The sequence below is a fragment of the Aulonocara sp. 'chitande type north' Nkhata Bay genome, linkage group LG2, assembly GCF_057382095.1.
Source record: "Aulonocara sp. 'chitande type north' Nkhata Bay isolate Kocher_YH1m ecotype deep benthic linkage group LG2, A_spYH_male_GT1.1, whole genome shotgun sequence".
NCBI classification, from domain to species: Eukaryota; Metazoa; Chordata; class Actinopteri; order Cichliformes; family Cichlidae; genus Aulonocara; species Aulonocara sp. 'chitande type north' Nkhata Bay.
In genome coordinates this window covers 4,521,771-4,539,142 of record NC_141345.1, presented here as the reverse complement: position 1 = coordinate 4,539,142, position 17,372 = coordinate 4,521,771, and the positions used below count along the sequence as shown (strand labels likewise).

The window sequence follows — 17,372 nt, the reverse complement described above, 5'->3', positions numbered from 1 at the left end:
AAATCTCCAAATTACTACAAGCCTTGTGAGTTTTCTAGTCTTACCAGTGTCAAAAGAGGATTGGCTTCTTTTAAAAATCCTTCAATTCAAACTCCCAAAGCCTTCAAAAGAAAACCAAACAGAGGATTTCTCTCAGCACTTAGACTTCATCACAAACAGACTTAAAGGTGTGAGGTGGACGGTCCGTAGGTGTCACAGTAACTCACTGCTCTGTGAGCGTCTGTCTGCACTTTGACTTATAGGTGAATGATTCGGTGTATTTCAGTTAAATATTTCAGCAATTACAGGATTTCAGCTAAAAGAAATGATCACATATCAGCGTTCACACTGCATTTTATTCAGGAAATGCATTGTTTTAAGTTGTCATTCACTGGAGTAATTGATTTGTAGTTAACCTCGTGTAACATGGTGATCTCATCCAATATGATCCTGATATCTAAATCTTAAGAGAGATGATTCACCCATTATTAGTATGCTTGTGCACAATGCATTTAGTTTTTTTTTGTTTGTGTCTTTGTTTGTTTTTTTTACATTATGCATAGTTTAAAAAGAAAGGAGAAATCAATGGCTCCTTGCTCTCTCTATATTTAATGGCATCTAAAAGCCTGAATCCACAAAAAAATAGACTGACAAAGTTGATCATTTTGGCTGCAGATTACTATAATGAGATAAAAGTACAATTGTGTGACCAATATATGAACCAATATGAACCAGAATTTGAAAACAAACAAATAAACAACAACAACAATTTTAAAATAGGTGGGGGATTTCTTTAATAGCAGTATGATTAAACAAAACCTATTACAAATGGGGTAAATAAATAGAATGTGCATGACTTAAATTAAATGAAACAAGTAAAAATAAAAGAATAAAAAGAATAAAAGCAAAACAAGCACAATTTAAATACATCTTTTTATTATATCATAAAAAGACTTTAACTTGGCTTTCTTTATGTATTCAAACGGCACAACAGATATCTAATGACATTAAAGTGTCTCAGTAATAACATAGTGCGGTAAACTGGATTAGTGATTTTCTCAGATTACTGGCAGCCTCGATCTAATTATTATAACACAAAGGTTCAAAAAGCAGCAGCCACAGTCGATATGACAACAGGAGTGAGACATAACGGATAAACGATCTGCAAATTTGTGGCTCAGTGACGAAAGAGGGCGACGTCATCCGTTTGATCCCTTTAAATCAGATGGCGAATAAGAGGCTGTAACGATCACCCTGCAGAGGGAATGATCTTTCTGGTTTATCTGTCAGATGTGTGATCGATGAGCTCATCGGCGGATATTTCGGGCTCTGCGCAGAAATCCTCATTAAATAACACCACATGTGTGACGATGTAAGTCGTCTTTGAACTTTACTTTAGACTTGTAAATTTGGAGTTTTTATTTTTGCTTTCTGTAGCTCCTGCTGAGTGATTATGTAAGACTAATTAGCTCAAGGGAGATGAACATTTTTCAGTGTTGGAAGTAAGTCATGCCGATTTCATTGCAAACACCACAGGAATGCAATTTACTGCGCATAAAGAAGCTGGTGAGATAAGACAGCAGCGGTGTTGTGGGTTTAGAGAGGGATTCACTGTATCTTACACGTCTTTTAAATGCCCCCACAGGGGTCCAAACTGGATGCTTCAGTCTGGCAGAGGGGAATGTGGGGTGGGGCCGGTGACATTCCTCTCCTCTGTACAAGCCCCGCTGCCTCAGATTGCTGATAAACCAAAGCATATTTTCCTAAAATTAGCTCAAGTTATGTCGAGAAGGCTTCAGTTTCACACCAACTAAGAGCAGAAGATTAAAGCAGAACCAAAAACAACTGAGAGAATCTACAAAGAAAAGGCAGGGGTAACACATTAGATTTTGTTGTTGTCAATTTAATGACTACAAGAGCACCTAAAAAAATAAGGAAGACAAAAACTTAATTCTTGCACTCTTCCAACTTTTACTGCACATCAGCCCATAATTGAAACTGTAAACCACAAATGCACTAGTATATTGCCTAATATAACAAATTATAATATAATATGATATGATATGATATGATATGATATGATATGATATAATATAATATAATATAATATAATATAATATAATATAATATAATATAATATAACAAATAAACCATCAAAGGAATATCAGAATCAGAATACTTTATTAATCCCGAAGGAAATTAGGGTTACAGCAGGCAGCACGCTAATGGCGCATGCACACTTACAAAGGAACCTTCTGACCAACTTTACACAAACATCACATTGGGGAGACATGTCAGAAAGGTAGGCTGATAGGAAAAAAACAACGAAAATACATAACATGAGGTAAGAGGGGGAGAAAAAAAACTCCACTCAGACTGAGCTCCTAGTGGGAGAACAGTTTGATAACAGAAAAAACACCTCAGCACAAAAAGCACATGACTATCAATACACCATAGAAACACAAGACAAGCAACAGGGGCGGGTAAAGGGTAAGAGAGAGCCGGTGTAGACAGCGCATCCGGTCCTGCAGCATGTCTGCGCTGGTCCAGTCGACTGCCATCTTCCCCGGTAGGGCACAAGCATCAAAGGCTTTGGAAAGGGAGGGGGGATCAGTGTGTGCATATCAGTGTATGTGTGTGTGTGTGTCCAGAGTTCAGCTGAGAAAGTGTCCTTCGCCCAGTCGCCCAGTAAACAGTCTTCCAGCCAACGCAGGTGGCCTTGCATGGAATGGGGGGAACAGTCTAAACACAGTCGTTATCAGGGTGTTTTGTTCAGCTCCAGCCTTGAGGCCGCAGCTGGCGCCGAAAGGGTCTCCGCATGAAGTGATGACGGTTTTTACTTTAGTGCGAACAACTCATATGAATTTCAAAGCTGTTCTAACAGTCCAACACTGGTCTCTGAATCTCCCGTTGGAGAGCCGTGAGCTTTCTATGATGTTATCCAAACTTACGTTCCGTGATGTTGTCGTTCTTTTTGCTCAAAGAGCAGGTTCTGAGAACTCACGACCGCAGTGCACTTCCCCAAGATGTGATCAAATTTGCGCTCAAAGGTGTTATTCGAGCTAGCCCCTCCAGATGTAATCCAGTTTTTCACTCAGAGGTCTTGTTCTGAGTATTCACGGCAGCCGTGCGTTCTCCAAGATCTTCTCCGTGCTGCACTCAATGAGCCCATTTTGAGAAACTCACGCCTCGTCCCACCATTTCAATCCCAGCGGGCAGCCTTGTGGGGGTTTAAACAGCCGGTTCCGCTTCCTTAATTCTTCGATAAGTCAGGGCCAAGCCAGCTCCGATCAGCAAGAACCCTGTTATCATGGTTCCGAATAGGTAGATATCTTCAGCAGTCAGGCTCACCCGAGCCCAGACTTCTCATTGAGAAGGGGTGTCAATTGCATTCAGAGACCAGTTGATCAAATCCATAATTCCTCTTTTAGGTTTTAGAGAACAGACTGTGAGAGAGTGTTCCAGGGAAAAGTAAGTAAAAACACAAGACAAGACAAGGACATAAGATATATATATATCAGTGGTGTTTACTATCATGTCGTTTTAAACAATGGTGGTATCAGGCTGCAATTTACCAGTCAGTGCATTCCTGCTGTAAGCACTGGTTTCAGTGCCCTTTATGTTTGCTTCTATAGACCAACATGCTGGATGTGACTTCTTTCCAGCCTACATGTTCTGTGCCTGATGCTTTGCTGCTGATATAGCTCAGTTGGGAGAGCAGCAAACCTTGCTTCACCCAATCATGTGTCTCCTATCATGTGTCTCATTGAGATCACCTCATCCAAGATGCCAGTGGGGGTCCATGCGCCTAGGAAAGGATTTCAAAACTGCATTGTAGGTGCAGACAGTTGTAAGCCACCCGAAACATCTGCTCATAATGACCCACGCCTTCTTTTCACACCTTGGCTCGTGTGGTGAGGCACATGATCAATAGTGGATCAGCGACTCTCTTAAGGACATCTTATTATTAGCACTTGGGGTTCAATAGGGGCTCTTGTGGGGTGATTGTGGCTCAAGAGTTGGCAGGTTGTCTTGTAATTGGAAGGTTGCCGGTTTGAGCCCCGCCTTGGGCAGTCTTAGTTGTTGTGTCCTTGGACAAGCCACTTCACCCGTTGCCTACTGGTGGTGGTCAGAGGGCCTGATGGTGTCAGTGTCTGGCAGCCTTGCCTCTGTCAGTGTGCCCCAGGGCAGCTGTGGCTATAATGTAGCTTGCTATCTCCTGTGTGTGAATGGGTGGATGACTGAATGTAGTGTAAAGTGCTATACAAATACAGGCCATTTACCTGGGGGTTAAATGTCCACCTCTTGGTTTTACAACTGAAGAAGCTTCTTGGATGAGAGGTTTCATTTCATCTCTCATCCAAGTGACTTCTTCAGTCTCAGCTCCCTGCAAGTTTCCCCACCCTTATAAACTGTACATTTGCATAATGACTGAAGCTTACACCACTGGCGAACATCATTAATACATGCATCAGGCTGCATCATTAATATCTAAATTGCCATGACCATGATCCACAACCACTGATAAAAGACCATTTATTAATGACCATTGTTTCAATTGCCATGAGTACCATTTTCAAACCTCCGCTCAAACCAGCAGTCCTCCTTGTCCAGGTTTGGGGTTAGGGTTAGTGTGTACATCCTCATCATTGAAAGAGTGGCCACTGGCCCATAGGTGTCCTGGCCTGAAGAGTTAGCTCTTCTGTGTTGTGCCAGACGCGTAACCAGAGGTTGTTTGGTTTCTCTGATGTATAAATAAAAGAAATCCTCCTGGCACTTAACACTATATTAATCTGTTTGTGCTGAGGGACCTGATCGTTGAGGTGGACCAATTTTTGGCACAACATGGGGTTTGGGGTTTGAAAGCCACACAGAGATGCAGTGTTTAGAGAAAATGCATCTTGCCTTTTCCGATTCTCCTGACACATAAAGGATCACTAAAGGTTTTCGCTCAGGCTGCAATTGTCTTTCTTCTGTCCTGGATCCCTTGGAGCATTTTCTAGGTGCCTTCCCAGCTTTGACAAACGTCCAGCTGGGATAACCACATTTGCTCAGGGCCTTCTTGATGTGATGTTCTTCTGCTTCTCTGGCCGCTGTGTCTGTGGGGATGGTGTTCACTCTATATTTTAGCGTCCTGATGATACCCAGTTTGTGCTCCAGTGGATGTTGAGAGTCAAACCTTAAATAATGAACGGTATGCATTGGTTTAAGGTACAGATCAGCTTTTAAATGTCCCCCATTACTGATGGAAATCTCACTGTCACTTGCACTACTTATATCAGTGAAAAGCCGAAATAGCTCAGTAGGGAGAGCGTCAGACTGAAGATCTGAAGGTCCCTGGTTCAATCCCGGGTTTCGGCAATGCTTTCTTTTATGTTGACCCTAAATTACTGCTTGGCATATAACACCACACAGGTGTGGCAGAAATCCTTAGGCAGCTGAATTCATAGAAAAGAACAAACAAACTTCTAGCTGTTGAAAAGTGAGGACACTGGAAAAGCCTTATACTGGGATTGCATATAAAGCATCGTCTGATGGTCGGGTTTCTCTCTGATATTGTAGGTCTTTACCTTATTAAAGTACCTTGAGGTCACGGTTATTGCAAATCCACTAAGGTACTATTAGGTGACACGAGCATAATAGTAGTACCCTGCCCAAATAGCTAAGTTGGGAGACTTGGTGTAGGTCTAGTGTAGTATTTTTTTTCTAACTACTTCAGACAATCTATAACCCTCTTCCTGTAACCGCTTTCTGGGCTCATAAATATTTTCGTCACTGAGCAGTGATATCATTTTCTCATGATAGTCTTTCTGGTTTAGCAAAACCATGCACCTACCTTCAACTGCCAGAAGAATGATAATATGGTTGTCATTACCAAGCGATGTGAGTGCCTTCCTCTGCTCCATACTAATGTTGGATGTTGGCGCCTTTGCATTACTGAGAAAGGCAGAAACTTCCATCCACAATGTTTCCAACACACAACAAGTGGGTCAAAGTACATTTGTTGCCTGGTCTTAGTCTTTTCATGCTGTGCTAGACGAGCCTTCTTATGTGCTGTTTGCTCATACTCACGTACCAGCTTGATAAAGTGGGTTAAAGGGAATCTCACATTGCTAAGGAGTATTTGAGGGTTCACGTAAACATTAACAATTGCCGAAACCCGGGATTGAACCAGGGACCTTCAGATCTTCAGTCTGACGCTCTCCCAACTGAGCTATTTCGGCCACAATCTGCGCCCATAGTGCCACACACTCCAATCAGAGATAAGATTGCAATCAACCAAGCCAATCAGTCATGCTGGTGTGGGACAATAAAATACACTTTACTTTATTTATATAGCACATTTAATAACAACAAAATGTTGGCCAAAGTGCTGTACAAAGATAAAATATTGTTCTATTACTGGGCTTCACATATAAAATTCATGACATACCGGCTAGCTGACAGTGTTAATCCCCCTACATGGTTGCAACTGGAGCAGGAAGCTTGTCAGCCTTATTGCATAGGAGTTATACCGGTGTCTCTCTTGCCCACGGATAAGTCTATGTATGACGGCAATGTGGTGATACACAGCACCATATGTATTGTTGAGCAGATTAAACTACACTTTAATTTGAAGTCTTTATCCTCTATCATGCCCATTTCAGGCAATCCATCTTTTAAACCATCTATTTTAGACACTACATTTTGACTTTGGAAACAGGTAGGACTTTGTACAATCAGTAATCTATACTGGGAGGGTGTCTTTGCCATTATCAAGTAGTTACAAGAGATATACAAACTACCAGGGAGAGACTTTCAGACACCAGCAGATAAGAGACTATGTCAGTAAATACGTACAGAGCTTTGAGAGTCTTAACAATTCCTTTCTTGATAAATGTCTCCAACTTTCACCTTTTAGTGAGAAATGTATTTTTTGCATCTATCAGAGTCTAATGTCAATGAGCCCTGTGAACTTGTTCTTTATCAAGTCTAAATGGGAAGAGGAGTTAGGTATTACAATCACTAATATTCAATGGGAAGAAGGTTTGGAGAATCCATAAATGCAAGACAGTGCTTAACTTAATTCAAATCTCTATATCGTCTACACTTCTCAAGAGAAAAGTTAAATAAATTATACCCTGAGGTCTCTCCTATCTGTTTGAAATGCTCCCTAGCTAAAGATAAGTTAAGCCATAGTTTTGTTTTTTGTGACAAGGTTAAAAAATATTGGGCTGACATCTTTGATTCAGTGTCTCAAATTTCTTGATTCAGGTGAGGACATCCCAAAAAGTTGATTCTGTTCCTCTGTAGTGTTTTCAGTGGGAGAAATGTTTCGTCACTCATCCAAGTGACTTTTTCAGTCTCGTTTGACTTCAGTCATATTAGCCCACAAAAAAACTTTTAAAAATCACCAGCACAAGCATGACCTTGAACATTTGAAGTTAAATAGCCTGTGTGGGGGAAAGCATTGTCATGTTGGAGGACAGAGTTTGGTGTCAGATGGTTGCAGAATTTCATCTAAAATCTGGATGACAATCATCAAAGCAAAAAAATTGCCGAAACCCGGGATTGAACCAGGGACCTTCAGAGCTTCAGTCTGACGCTCTCCCAACTGAGCTATTTCGGCTATGCTGTGCAATGAAAGGTGGTGCCTCTGATGCTAAATATTATTAGCTGGTACTCAAACAGCAGTCAGACCAGCATGTCTGGCATCAAGAACATGCCACTTTCAATCACCTTTCTTCTTTATCTTCAGTTTAAACGCCTCTATGGGGCCAAGCATCTTGGAGGATATAAGTTTGGTGTCAGACTGTGTGGGTTCTTGGTCATCGAGGTGATGGTAGTCTAAGGAGGTTATAAATAAAGCAATTGGACTTGTTGAAGTTTCTTGAAGACATTTCACCTCTCATCCAAGAAGCTTCTTCAGTTGTAAAACCAAAAAGGTGTAGAGTCCCAGGTATTTAACCCCTAGTGGTAGTTGTCCATTCAAAAATGGCGTAGGTCATTATGAGCAGGCATCTTACATGAGGTGATATCAATGAGTCACATGACAGGGTGAAGCAAGTCACATGCAGCATGTGGTTCTATAGAAGCAAACATAATGGACACTGAAACCAGTGTTTACCAGTTTGTCAGACAGGAATGCACTGACTGATAAACTGCAGCCTGATACCAACGTTGTTTAAAATGACATGATAGTGAACACCACTGATATTATTTTGATGATTTATTTGTTTGGGGTTTTTTTCCCTCTTTGTGCCAGGAAAATAAAGACATCAATATATTAGTTATATTAGGCAATATATTCATGTATTAGTACTTTGCAGTTTTATTTATGTGCCGATGTGCAGTAAAGGTGGGGAGAGTGCAAAGATGGAAAGAACTGACTGTTAGTTTTAGTACTTTTGTGGTGGTTTTATGGCTTATTTTGTGAGTTGTTTTGTCTTTCTTGATATATTTTAAATGTAGTCATTGAAGTTATTTAATAGATCTCCAATTATGGTACATTTATCGTGTCCTCAGAGAGCTAAAGGAAGATGAAAACAGCCAACACAAACCTATTAAACACCAACAGAACAAGCATGGCAGAGCAGTTCAATACTCTCAGAACAATCCAAACGTGAGCAGCGTCTGTGGGTGAAAGCATTGTCATTTTGGAGGATAGAGTTTGGCATCAGAACTTAAATTTATCAATGACAGTGATGCCACTTAAAACAACTAAAACCCAGGGTTAAACTACAGACCTTCAGATCTATAGTTTGACGCTCTCCCAGCTGAGCTATTTCGGCTATGAGACACCAGTGATAATAGTGTCTCCGACTACAAACAGTCAGTGGGCTAACTCCTTACTTGCATCACTTGCAGTAACTTGGTGGATTTGCAATAACTGTGACCTTAATTCACTTTTATACGGTAAAGACCATGATCACATTTTGAATGGTTCCTTTTAAATTGCAAAAAGAAAAAGTCTGACTTGCACAGGCACATCTGCTTCAAAAGTTGTTTACCTCTACTTGTGCAAATGTAAGAAAAATGTGATCTGTTTTTAAATACTCTACCCTAAAAACTCTGTGGTCACCTCCCAGAAAACCCACTGTAGTTAAATAAGAAGACAAGCTTTCTTTAATTACATACGTAAACAACTTATGCCTCTATAAAGGTTTCTGCAAGTTTCAACAACATTTCCCAAAACCTCTAAATGTGTAAATGCTCCGTTTCAGTTTTTTTGTAGTTGCCTTTGTATGATGTCAGTGAGAGAGGATTTCCTTAATATGGTCATGTCCTTGAAACTTTAAATATATCCAGAAGTTGTGGAAATGAAAAACAGCACAGTTCTAATTAACGTTCATGTGATGTGGACCAGTTCATCAGTTGTGTTTTTTTCTTGGGAGAGCATTAGATTAAAGAGCCAATAAAATCTGTTAAACCTTAAATTGAACTGGCTGCTCCACTTTCTAAAATAACAATGTCATTTTTACTACTGTAATTCTCAGTTTGTTTGCTTATTTTATTATTTATTTTAAAAGCAAACAAACCATAAAGGTGAAATTAGAAACCAATCTGTTTTCTGTACCAGGCATGTTATAAAGCTGAAATTTCGAGATGCTAACCTGAAATTTTGACTTAAAGACATCAGCAAAAACAAAAAACAAGCAAACAAAAAAGGAATTTATTTATTTTAAGTCCTACATTGTGCAACACCCAAGAGATTTGTATGTACATAAGAATGCAAATAAATAATAATAATAATAATCTTTTTTCTAAGTTTTCTTTGACCTCATAACCAATGTTCCCTCTAATTTTTCATGTGTCTGAGCAAACACACAAACTTCCCTGAGCGGTCCCTTGGACCACTGTGCGCAACAGCAAACATGTGCACTCTGGTCACAGCAGCATCGAATTCATCTGAGTTACATGGTTTATTAAAATAATCGAATTACAGTATTTACATTTCTTTTAGAATCCTTTTAATTAAGTGCTTTATCCCACTTACAATGAAAACTGTAAAAAATCTTGTTCGTGACCTGTGTAGTATGTTAACACTATTGGAAGTAAAAATAACTTGAACTGTACCAATTTGCTACAGTCTGTATCAAATAAGATGCCACACAAATTATTTACACACACAAAACACACTAATTACACAATGCAACACACTAACCTTCGACTTCAAACAGGCTTAACGTCACAAATCTCTCACATCTCCCTCCGCAGTCACTCCTACAACGTCCCCTTCTTCCTAAACATCCAAATGCCATGTTGCCATATAATTTGTTGATTTGTCAACATGGTACATTTTTCCACCAATAGGAAAGGGTGGAGGTTTTTAGTGCTTTTTACAGTTTCTTCCTGCAGTAAATATAAACAATGATAGTTCAGGAATAAACATGGCATATATTTTTTTAATCATAACTCTGGTTTTACATGGCCAATCAACACAATTTAAAAACTGGTATATAGTTTGAAGTCCACACTTTCAGAAAAAAATGGAATAGTTGTCTTCGGTTGACATAACATCTTTTTGCAATGTCATCTTAATTTGGTCATGACTACTTTATTCTTCCTCAGCTAATCAGCAGCACATGTGCTATTGTCTCCTCCTCCTAGCTCCAAGCTGAAGACAGGTTCTGTGCGTTGAAACATAGTAACGAGTCCACACCACATTTTCTTGTTAGTAACAAGGTCAAAGTCAAATTTATTTATATAGCACATTTCAAACAGCCATGCTTAACAATATAAATATAAAGTGCTTAACAATATAAAAATGGCATTAAAAAGCAACAATGTAATACAATAATAACAATATAAAACAGCGTTGTAATGATTGAAATGGTAATTATTTAGATTACTAGTTACTGAAAAAAGTAATGGCCGTTATTCCCATCTCTGATAATGACACAATTATTTGTATTTCTACTACTCATAAAGTAGTGACAGTATTTATTGATCAGTATCCACAAATTAAAATTGTAAATAAATGACACTAGCTGTGCAAAAATCTGACTGAGACCCTAAACTTTACTTTAAATTTTTCGACTTCCCTACTCACATTTCCAGTGGTTGGACGAGTTGTCATTAGTGTGTCTTCCGCTTTGATACTCTAATCTATACTATAATCACTAGTGCACATATATTTATATTTATAGATACATATATATTTAGTCATCTTTTCTCTTTTACCACGTCTCTCTAATATTTTGCTCCTTACTATTTTTCTATTTTTTTTATTATTTTATTTTATTTTATTCTACTGTATCATGCTGCTGAGTGAGTGAGTGCATATGACAAATAAAACTGAAAACTGATATACAAATGTGAATCTTGTCATTGGCTGGAGCCGCCAGTCACCGGTCACTCACTGACTCACACTGCAAAACAGCACAGAATGACTTGTTATGTGTATATTTTAATTTGAATTCAGGTTGGAATTCTTTGTGCGTAGACCGTGTCACGCAGCTTAGAGGGAACAGTGCTCATAATGCTTTCCATGGTCAGGAAGAGGCGCAGACCCTGTCGTGGCTCTTGATTGGGACGTTGCTGGATGACGTAATTGTTCTTGCCACACTGAGCGCGGAGGCTGCTGGGTAGAAAGGTCAAGAATCGATGGCCGCGCCGGACGCGGTGGGCTGTGTTCAGGGAACTGTTGGCTTTATGGGGCCGATGGAAACTCACGAAAGGACCACACGGCGGCTTTAACGGAGAGCCGCGCTGGGCGTTGCTTATATTCCGGGGAAACGCTGAGCTCGTCGTGCTTTGATTTCCTGACTCTCTGGCTGCCTAACAGACTCATTGTTGTTGTTTTGGCTTCATCCGTCGGACACACACACGCTGCTCCCCGAGATCCTCCCCCGTCTGAGACCGGAGTCCAGACTGCCAGAGTGATGGTCTGCTGTCCGTCCCTGGAAGATGGATGAGAAATCCAGCAGCAGCAGCCACCATAGGCTTCTGATCGTCCTGCTCATGGTTATGCTCTTTGGCGTAATTATGGTCCAGTATGTGTGCCCGAGCAGGTCTGAGTGCCAGGCGCTGCACCGGCTGGGATCCTGGTTTAACAGCGGCAAAGCGACTGGGACCCGGGTAGGGGACAGCGAACTCCCGGACGGGTTTCAGAAGGATCCGTACATTGCGGAAGACGGCGCTATGGCCCGGTTTGTCCCTCGTTTTAACTTCACCAAAGAAGACTTAAATCGCGTCGTAGACTTCAATATCAAAGGGGACGATGTCATAGTGTTTCTGCACATTCAGAAGACAGGGGGGACGACCTTTGGGCGACATCTGGTGAGAAATATCCAGCTAGAGAGACCCTGCGAGTGTCACGCAGGTCAGAAGAAGTGTACCTGTTTCCGTCCAGGTAAAAAGGAAACCTGGCTCTTCTCCCGTTTCTCCACCGGATGGAGCTGCGGCCTCCACGCAGACTGGACTGAGCTGACTAGCTGTGTCCCATCACGCATGGACTCCCGAGAGGCTCCGAGGAGTCTGCCCAGGTTGGTAAAAAAAAGGGGGGCTCAGTGGGTCTGGTGCCTTTCATCAGAGGTTTCCCCCCAGTCTTAATGGGGTAATCACTTCGTAATTAAGCTTGTCTGTTGCTTTATTTAAGATAATTGCGCATTTTCCTGTCAGCTTTGTAAACAAAAGATTGTTTTATGCTTGAGTAAATTAAACAACACTTAAAAATAGTTGGAAAAACTTTTTAACACTTTTTAAATCAGAGCTCGTGATTGTATGCAGGAAAAAAACGTATTCATTCACTATAGTCCAGTTTTTCCACCAATTGCACAGTCTAGTTGTTTATTCACTATAATAGTGAGATTACTATACAAGTAATCCTAAATGGTCAATATCCAAGAGGAAAAAAAACTCCTAATGCAAGGTTTTCTGATTCAAAATGGGTTTATGGGTTTTGGGGGGAGATTTTCCAACATATGGTGAAGGCTAGTGCTGTGGCACAGTGCAAAGCTTCTTATCGATATGGTACCAAGTAAATACAGAGCTGATATTTTTTACACTGTCCCAAAAGGTTGATTCTTTTCATCTGGACGTAGCGTTTTCATTGGGAGAAATGTTTTGTCACATATCCAAGTGGCTCCTTCAGTCTCACTTTACTGCAGGTTTCCCCAACCTTATAAACAATACATTTACACAATAACTGAACCTAGTCCACTGAATAAACAATGGGCTGAGAGGTCAGTTCCTTGATTATTAATATGCAAATATTCATGACCATATTAATGATGAGGAAGACCTCGTTAGTAAGGGGCTGGATTTTCCTATGATTCGTTGGTAAAATGATTGCTGTAGAGGGAAAATTGTGGGTTTACTGGCAAGTTGAAAAGGAAGTTTTTAGATAAAAATTTCTTCTTCCACTCTATCATTTAGTCTCTCCACTTTAGCTTTGAACAGACCATCCAATGACATTAATTAGTATTATCTTTCCTTTTTGGCGAAAAACAAATAAGTCAAAACGATAACATATTTGTCAAAATGTATATAAGTACAATTGCACAATAAAGCTGGTCATTTTGGCATTTAACAGTATTTCTGTGGCAAGTGGTGTGGGAGTTGCTTGGTCCAAAAGTTCTGGGAAAGTGTTTATCGCACAAAAACATAGTTTGCTTTACAACAATCCCAACAAAAGTGTATTTAAAGTTTGAGTAAATTAAACACCACTTAAAAAAATTAATTATGTATGCAGGAAAACCTTTGTAATGCCACAGCAATTTGTTGTAATTGTTCTATGTTTAGCCATGATTGCTTGTACATTCCAGGTATGCAAAGTGCATGGTGCTGCAGTACATGGAAATGTAAAAAACAGAAAGACGGGTCAGTATGTTTGCTGAGCATGATGCATTTCAACTTCAAGGTGACTGAGAAGCGATGCATGAGTTGTTTTTAAAGGAACTAATTCACTGGTGTGGCAGGGATAATGGAAAGTTGCCAGGGGTCAATTATGTGCTTTGATTTTATTTTAGTTTTCCACTTCTAATCCCTGTGTTGTAATGTTTTGCAGCGAAACAAGACTAATAGATTTAGATTCAGAAATATCCTGAAGTACAAACAGAACAGACGGGCACGCCATGGACAAACTTCCTGCTTTCTAGGGAAAAGTGGCTAATGTTTGCATTTCTACTCAAATCTTATATGTATTGTGAATATATCCCTTGTACTGACCTGTGTGAATGAACATTTAGCAGCTTTAGAGGCAGGTGGAGTTTGAGGTAACTCATCCCCTATAAACCAGCCAAGTATGGCAAAAAGATCTGGTGAGACTGTGATGCCAAAACTCAAAGAAAGTTTAAAAACCACAACTAAATTACAGTAGAACATTTTAAAATATCTCTCATTGATAAAGGAAACAGCACCGGTATGATAGAAGCGCATAGAGACAATACAGAAGTATCCTGTGTAAAATATAACGGGGTCATAAATGGTCGCTTTAGGTTTAAAGATGGTTTCTTGCATTTATCAGCATCTTCTTTACTGCTCACCAATCTCACCTTCTCCAAACATTATGAAGCAGTTTTTTTGTTTTGTTTTGATAAAGTTTTTTGGCACCAACCAAACGGGTTTAGACCTTCCACTGAAGGAAAACTCTGATACTGTCAGTGTTCAACTTTAGATCATAATAGCCATAAAACAGCAGGAAAATGCACAGACTTCCGTTCAGTAAAGGTAACACACACCCATTGATTAAACTGTATACAAACCCACTGTGAGCCAGGAAAAACTGTATGAACGAAAGTAGAATCAAATACTTCAGCTCTAAATGAAATAAAAAATCAGAACATTGTTAGTTACAACTTTATTACTGATCTAATTGTGTCTGTTTCTCTCCAGCAGGAACTATTATTATATCACCATCTTAAGAGACCCTGTATCACGCTACTTGAGTGAGTGGCGTCACGTACAGCGCGGCGCCACGTGGAAGGCCTCATTACACGTGTGTGATGGACGTTCACCAACGCTGTCAGAGCTGCCAAGCTGCTATTCAGGAGATGACTGGTCAGGCTGCTCCCTGCAGGAGTTCATGGACTGTCCCTACAACCTAGCCAACAACCGGCAGACCCGCATGCTGGCTGACCTCAGCCTGGTTGGCTGCTACAACGTTTCCACCATGAGCGAGGAGGAGCGCTGGGCAGTGCTTTTGGAGAGCGCCAAACGCAACCTGCGGGGCATGGCCTTCTTTGGACTGACCGAGTACCAGCGTAAGACCCAGTACCTGTTCGAGCGCACCTTCAACTTGGAGTTCATCGCGCCCTTCACGCAGCTCAACGGCACACGCGCCTCCAGCGTGGAGGTACCTCCAGAGACGCAGCGCAGAATCCGCCAGCTGAACCGATGGGACGTAGAGCTATACGAGTACGCCCGCGACCTTTTCCTGCAGCGTTTCCAGTTGGCGAGGCAGCAGGAGCGCAGGCAGGCCAGGGAGAGGCGACAACAGGAGAGGAGGCGGCTCCGTGTTGGGCTCAGAACAAACCAAGGGAGGCAGCTGAAGCCCACAGAAACGCCGCGTCCCACCAACAGCCGCTCTGTTGTAACCGAGGAGCGGCGGAGAGAAAAGCCTGCTGAGGACAGCGTGGCGTCTGAAGTGCCACTCCCAGACTGGTGGGATCTGGATGAGAATAGCACTTTAGAGGACTATTTAGACAACGTGGAACAGTGGTAGCGATGGGTACGAGCAGTGGGGTGTCTTAATGCTAAGTGTGCCAACTTCTGCCTTGTCTGTTTTCATATATCCAAGTTATTTTTAGCATATACCTTCCACAGATGTCCTATTGAACAGTCTTAAACGACACATTATTTATATTGATTATATTTCTTTCCCACATGGACTCACAGAAAGGCAAGCTATATCGGTCTCAGTGATGGTACTTAACCTTCAACACTACATATTGAACCTACCTGAACTCCTAATATAATGTAGCTAAAACAACAAATTGTTGTTTTATTCCTCTTTGTTGCAAAGGTACACTTTAATATGTTTTTCTATTTAAGAAAACAAACACTGTTTCTTGTGATTAATAATCTATATGTTTGCCAAATCATTGTCTGGTCTGCGGTGTGTACATTTCGAAATGTACCTGTGATCTCAAGTGTCTTTTTAGTAACAGAAAATGAGAATGGAGTTTTTTTTTAGATACCTCAATGTATAACATTAGCTGCTAAAGTTGTACAATTACTGAATGTGTCTGTTTTGCTTTTTGTTTTTAATATAAAACAAATGCTGTTGCATCTGCTGAATTGCTCTTCTGTTCTTCCCAAATGGAGATGTCTCCTTTTTCCTCGCTGATATCCTTTTGTCTGCAAATGCAACACAAAAGAGTGCACGCTTTTGTGTTGCACGTGCAGACCTTTGAAAAACCAGCAGGGAGCGCTGAAGCAACCTTAATGAAACAGCAACTTCCTGATACTCACGGAGGTAATAGCTTTTTCTTGAATTCGGTTGGGTAGTATTAAGATCATCATTAAAAGCACCTCGGAAAATTTGATGTGTATAAAATATTAAATAAATGTTTAGCACAGCAAATGGAAAATTATTATTTGGAGTTTACCAGATTGTGAAAAGTTATTGGCTACTCTTTGATTTAATACTAGTAACTTTTAGAAATGTATAAGGTTGTTGACAGGAATCTAAAATCCTGATAAGCAGGCGTATATTACTCCAGTGTACCTTGTTTGAATGCTAGTTTAACTCAAAATGAGCACACTTGCAGATAATTAGGCTAAACAACAAATCATTTTAGGTATTTTTAAGGAACTAACATTTTAACACACTTTTTTAAAAGTGTATTAAAAACATGGTATCACTTCACTATTGCTATGGTAGCCTCTGTACTATACCACAGTCGTTTTTATAAACAGCCCCCCATTTTCAGAGGCTTCTGATAAGTAGTTTCATGGTCAGGCAAGGCATGTAACTCGATTCAAAGTGTTAAATTTATACTTTAAAGCTTTATATTTTTGAAAAGGAGGCCCAAAGAGAGAGAGGTCATCATCAAAATAAATCTATCAGAGAGATGGCATAAACTTTAGGAGTCACTGAATAAACAATCTGGTGAATTGTTAAAAACAATGAATGTACTGACCAGATCGGTGACACCAAAAAGCCTGAAAAGACCACAGAAGAAAACTAAAGTTATTTCTATAGTTAAGAAAAACAACTCTAACATCTAAAAAGTCAAGAACACTCTCGAGGAGGCATATCATTGTGAAGGTCAACAATCAAGAATGTAAATACAGATTATTTACAGCAAGGTGAAAACTACCAGTAACAATCAAATCCAGGAAGGTCAGATTAGACTTTGCCACAAGAAGAAAAAACATGTAAAAGATCCTTCACACTTCAGAAAAAAGATTTATATATATATATATATATACACACGGAAAAGGGGAGAAACAGCTTGCGATCTGAA

The 17,372-nt window shown here is 40.2% G+C and overlaps 1 protein-coding gene and 3 non-coding genes across 5 annotated transcripts; 2 read left to right on the top strand and 2 right to left on the bottom strand.

The window, feature by feature from the left end:
• The first annotated feature begins 5,267 nt into the window (after positions 1 to 5,267).
• Positions 5,268 to 5,340, top strand: trnaf-gaa (transfer RNA phenylalanine (anticodon GAA)). Its single transcript has one exon. It is a non-coding gene; the product is annotated as a tRNA-Phe (tRNA).
• Positions 5,341 to 6,130: 790 nt separating this feature from the next.
• trnaf-gaa (transfer RNA phenylalanine (anticodon GAA)) lies at positions 6,131 to 6,203 on the bottom strand. Its single transcript has one exon. It is a non-coding gene; the product is annotated as a tRNA-Phe (tRNA).
• Positions 6,204 to 7,515: 1,312 nt separating this feature from the next.
• Positions 7,516 to 7,588, bottom strand: trnaf-gaa (transfer RNA phenylalanine (anticodon GAA)). The gene has a single exon. It is a non-coding gene; the product is annotated as a tRNA-Phe (tRNA).
• Positions 7,589 to 11,386: 3,798 nt separating this feature from the next.
• On the top strand, positions 11,387 to 16,396 carry hs6st2 (heparan sulfate 6-O-sulfotransferase 2). Of its 2 annotated transcripts, none has more exons than XM_086303246.1 (2): positions 11,387 to 12,446; positions 14,800 to 16,396. In XM_086303246.1, the coding sequence occupies exons 1-2, from the start codon at positions 11,869 to 11,871 to the stop codon at positions 15,623 to 15,625; spliced, it is 1,404 nt and encodes a 467-aa protein (XP_086159372.1). In that variant the 5' UTR covers positions 11,387 to 11,868; the 3' UTR covers positions 15,626 to 16,396. The 2 variants fall into 2 exon arrangements, with proteins under 2 accessions (XP_086159372.1, XP_086159364.1); XM_086303238.1 differs by having other exon boundaries at positions 11,388 to 12,446; positions 14,797 to 16,395.
• Positions 16,397 to 17,372: the final 976 nt, after the last annotated feature.

Excerpts from the sequence above, each read along its gene's own strand:
- hs6st2 (XM_086303238.1), top strand. The coding sequence starts at position 11,869 with ATGGATGAGAAATCCAGCAGCAGCAGCCACCATAGGCTTCTGATCGTC. Across the intron at positions 12,447-14,796 it reads GCTCCGAGGAGTCTGCCCAG|CAGGAACTATTATTATATCA; the intron begins GTTGGTAAAAAA and ends GTTTCTCTCCAG.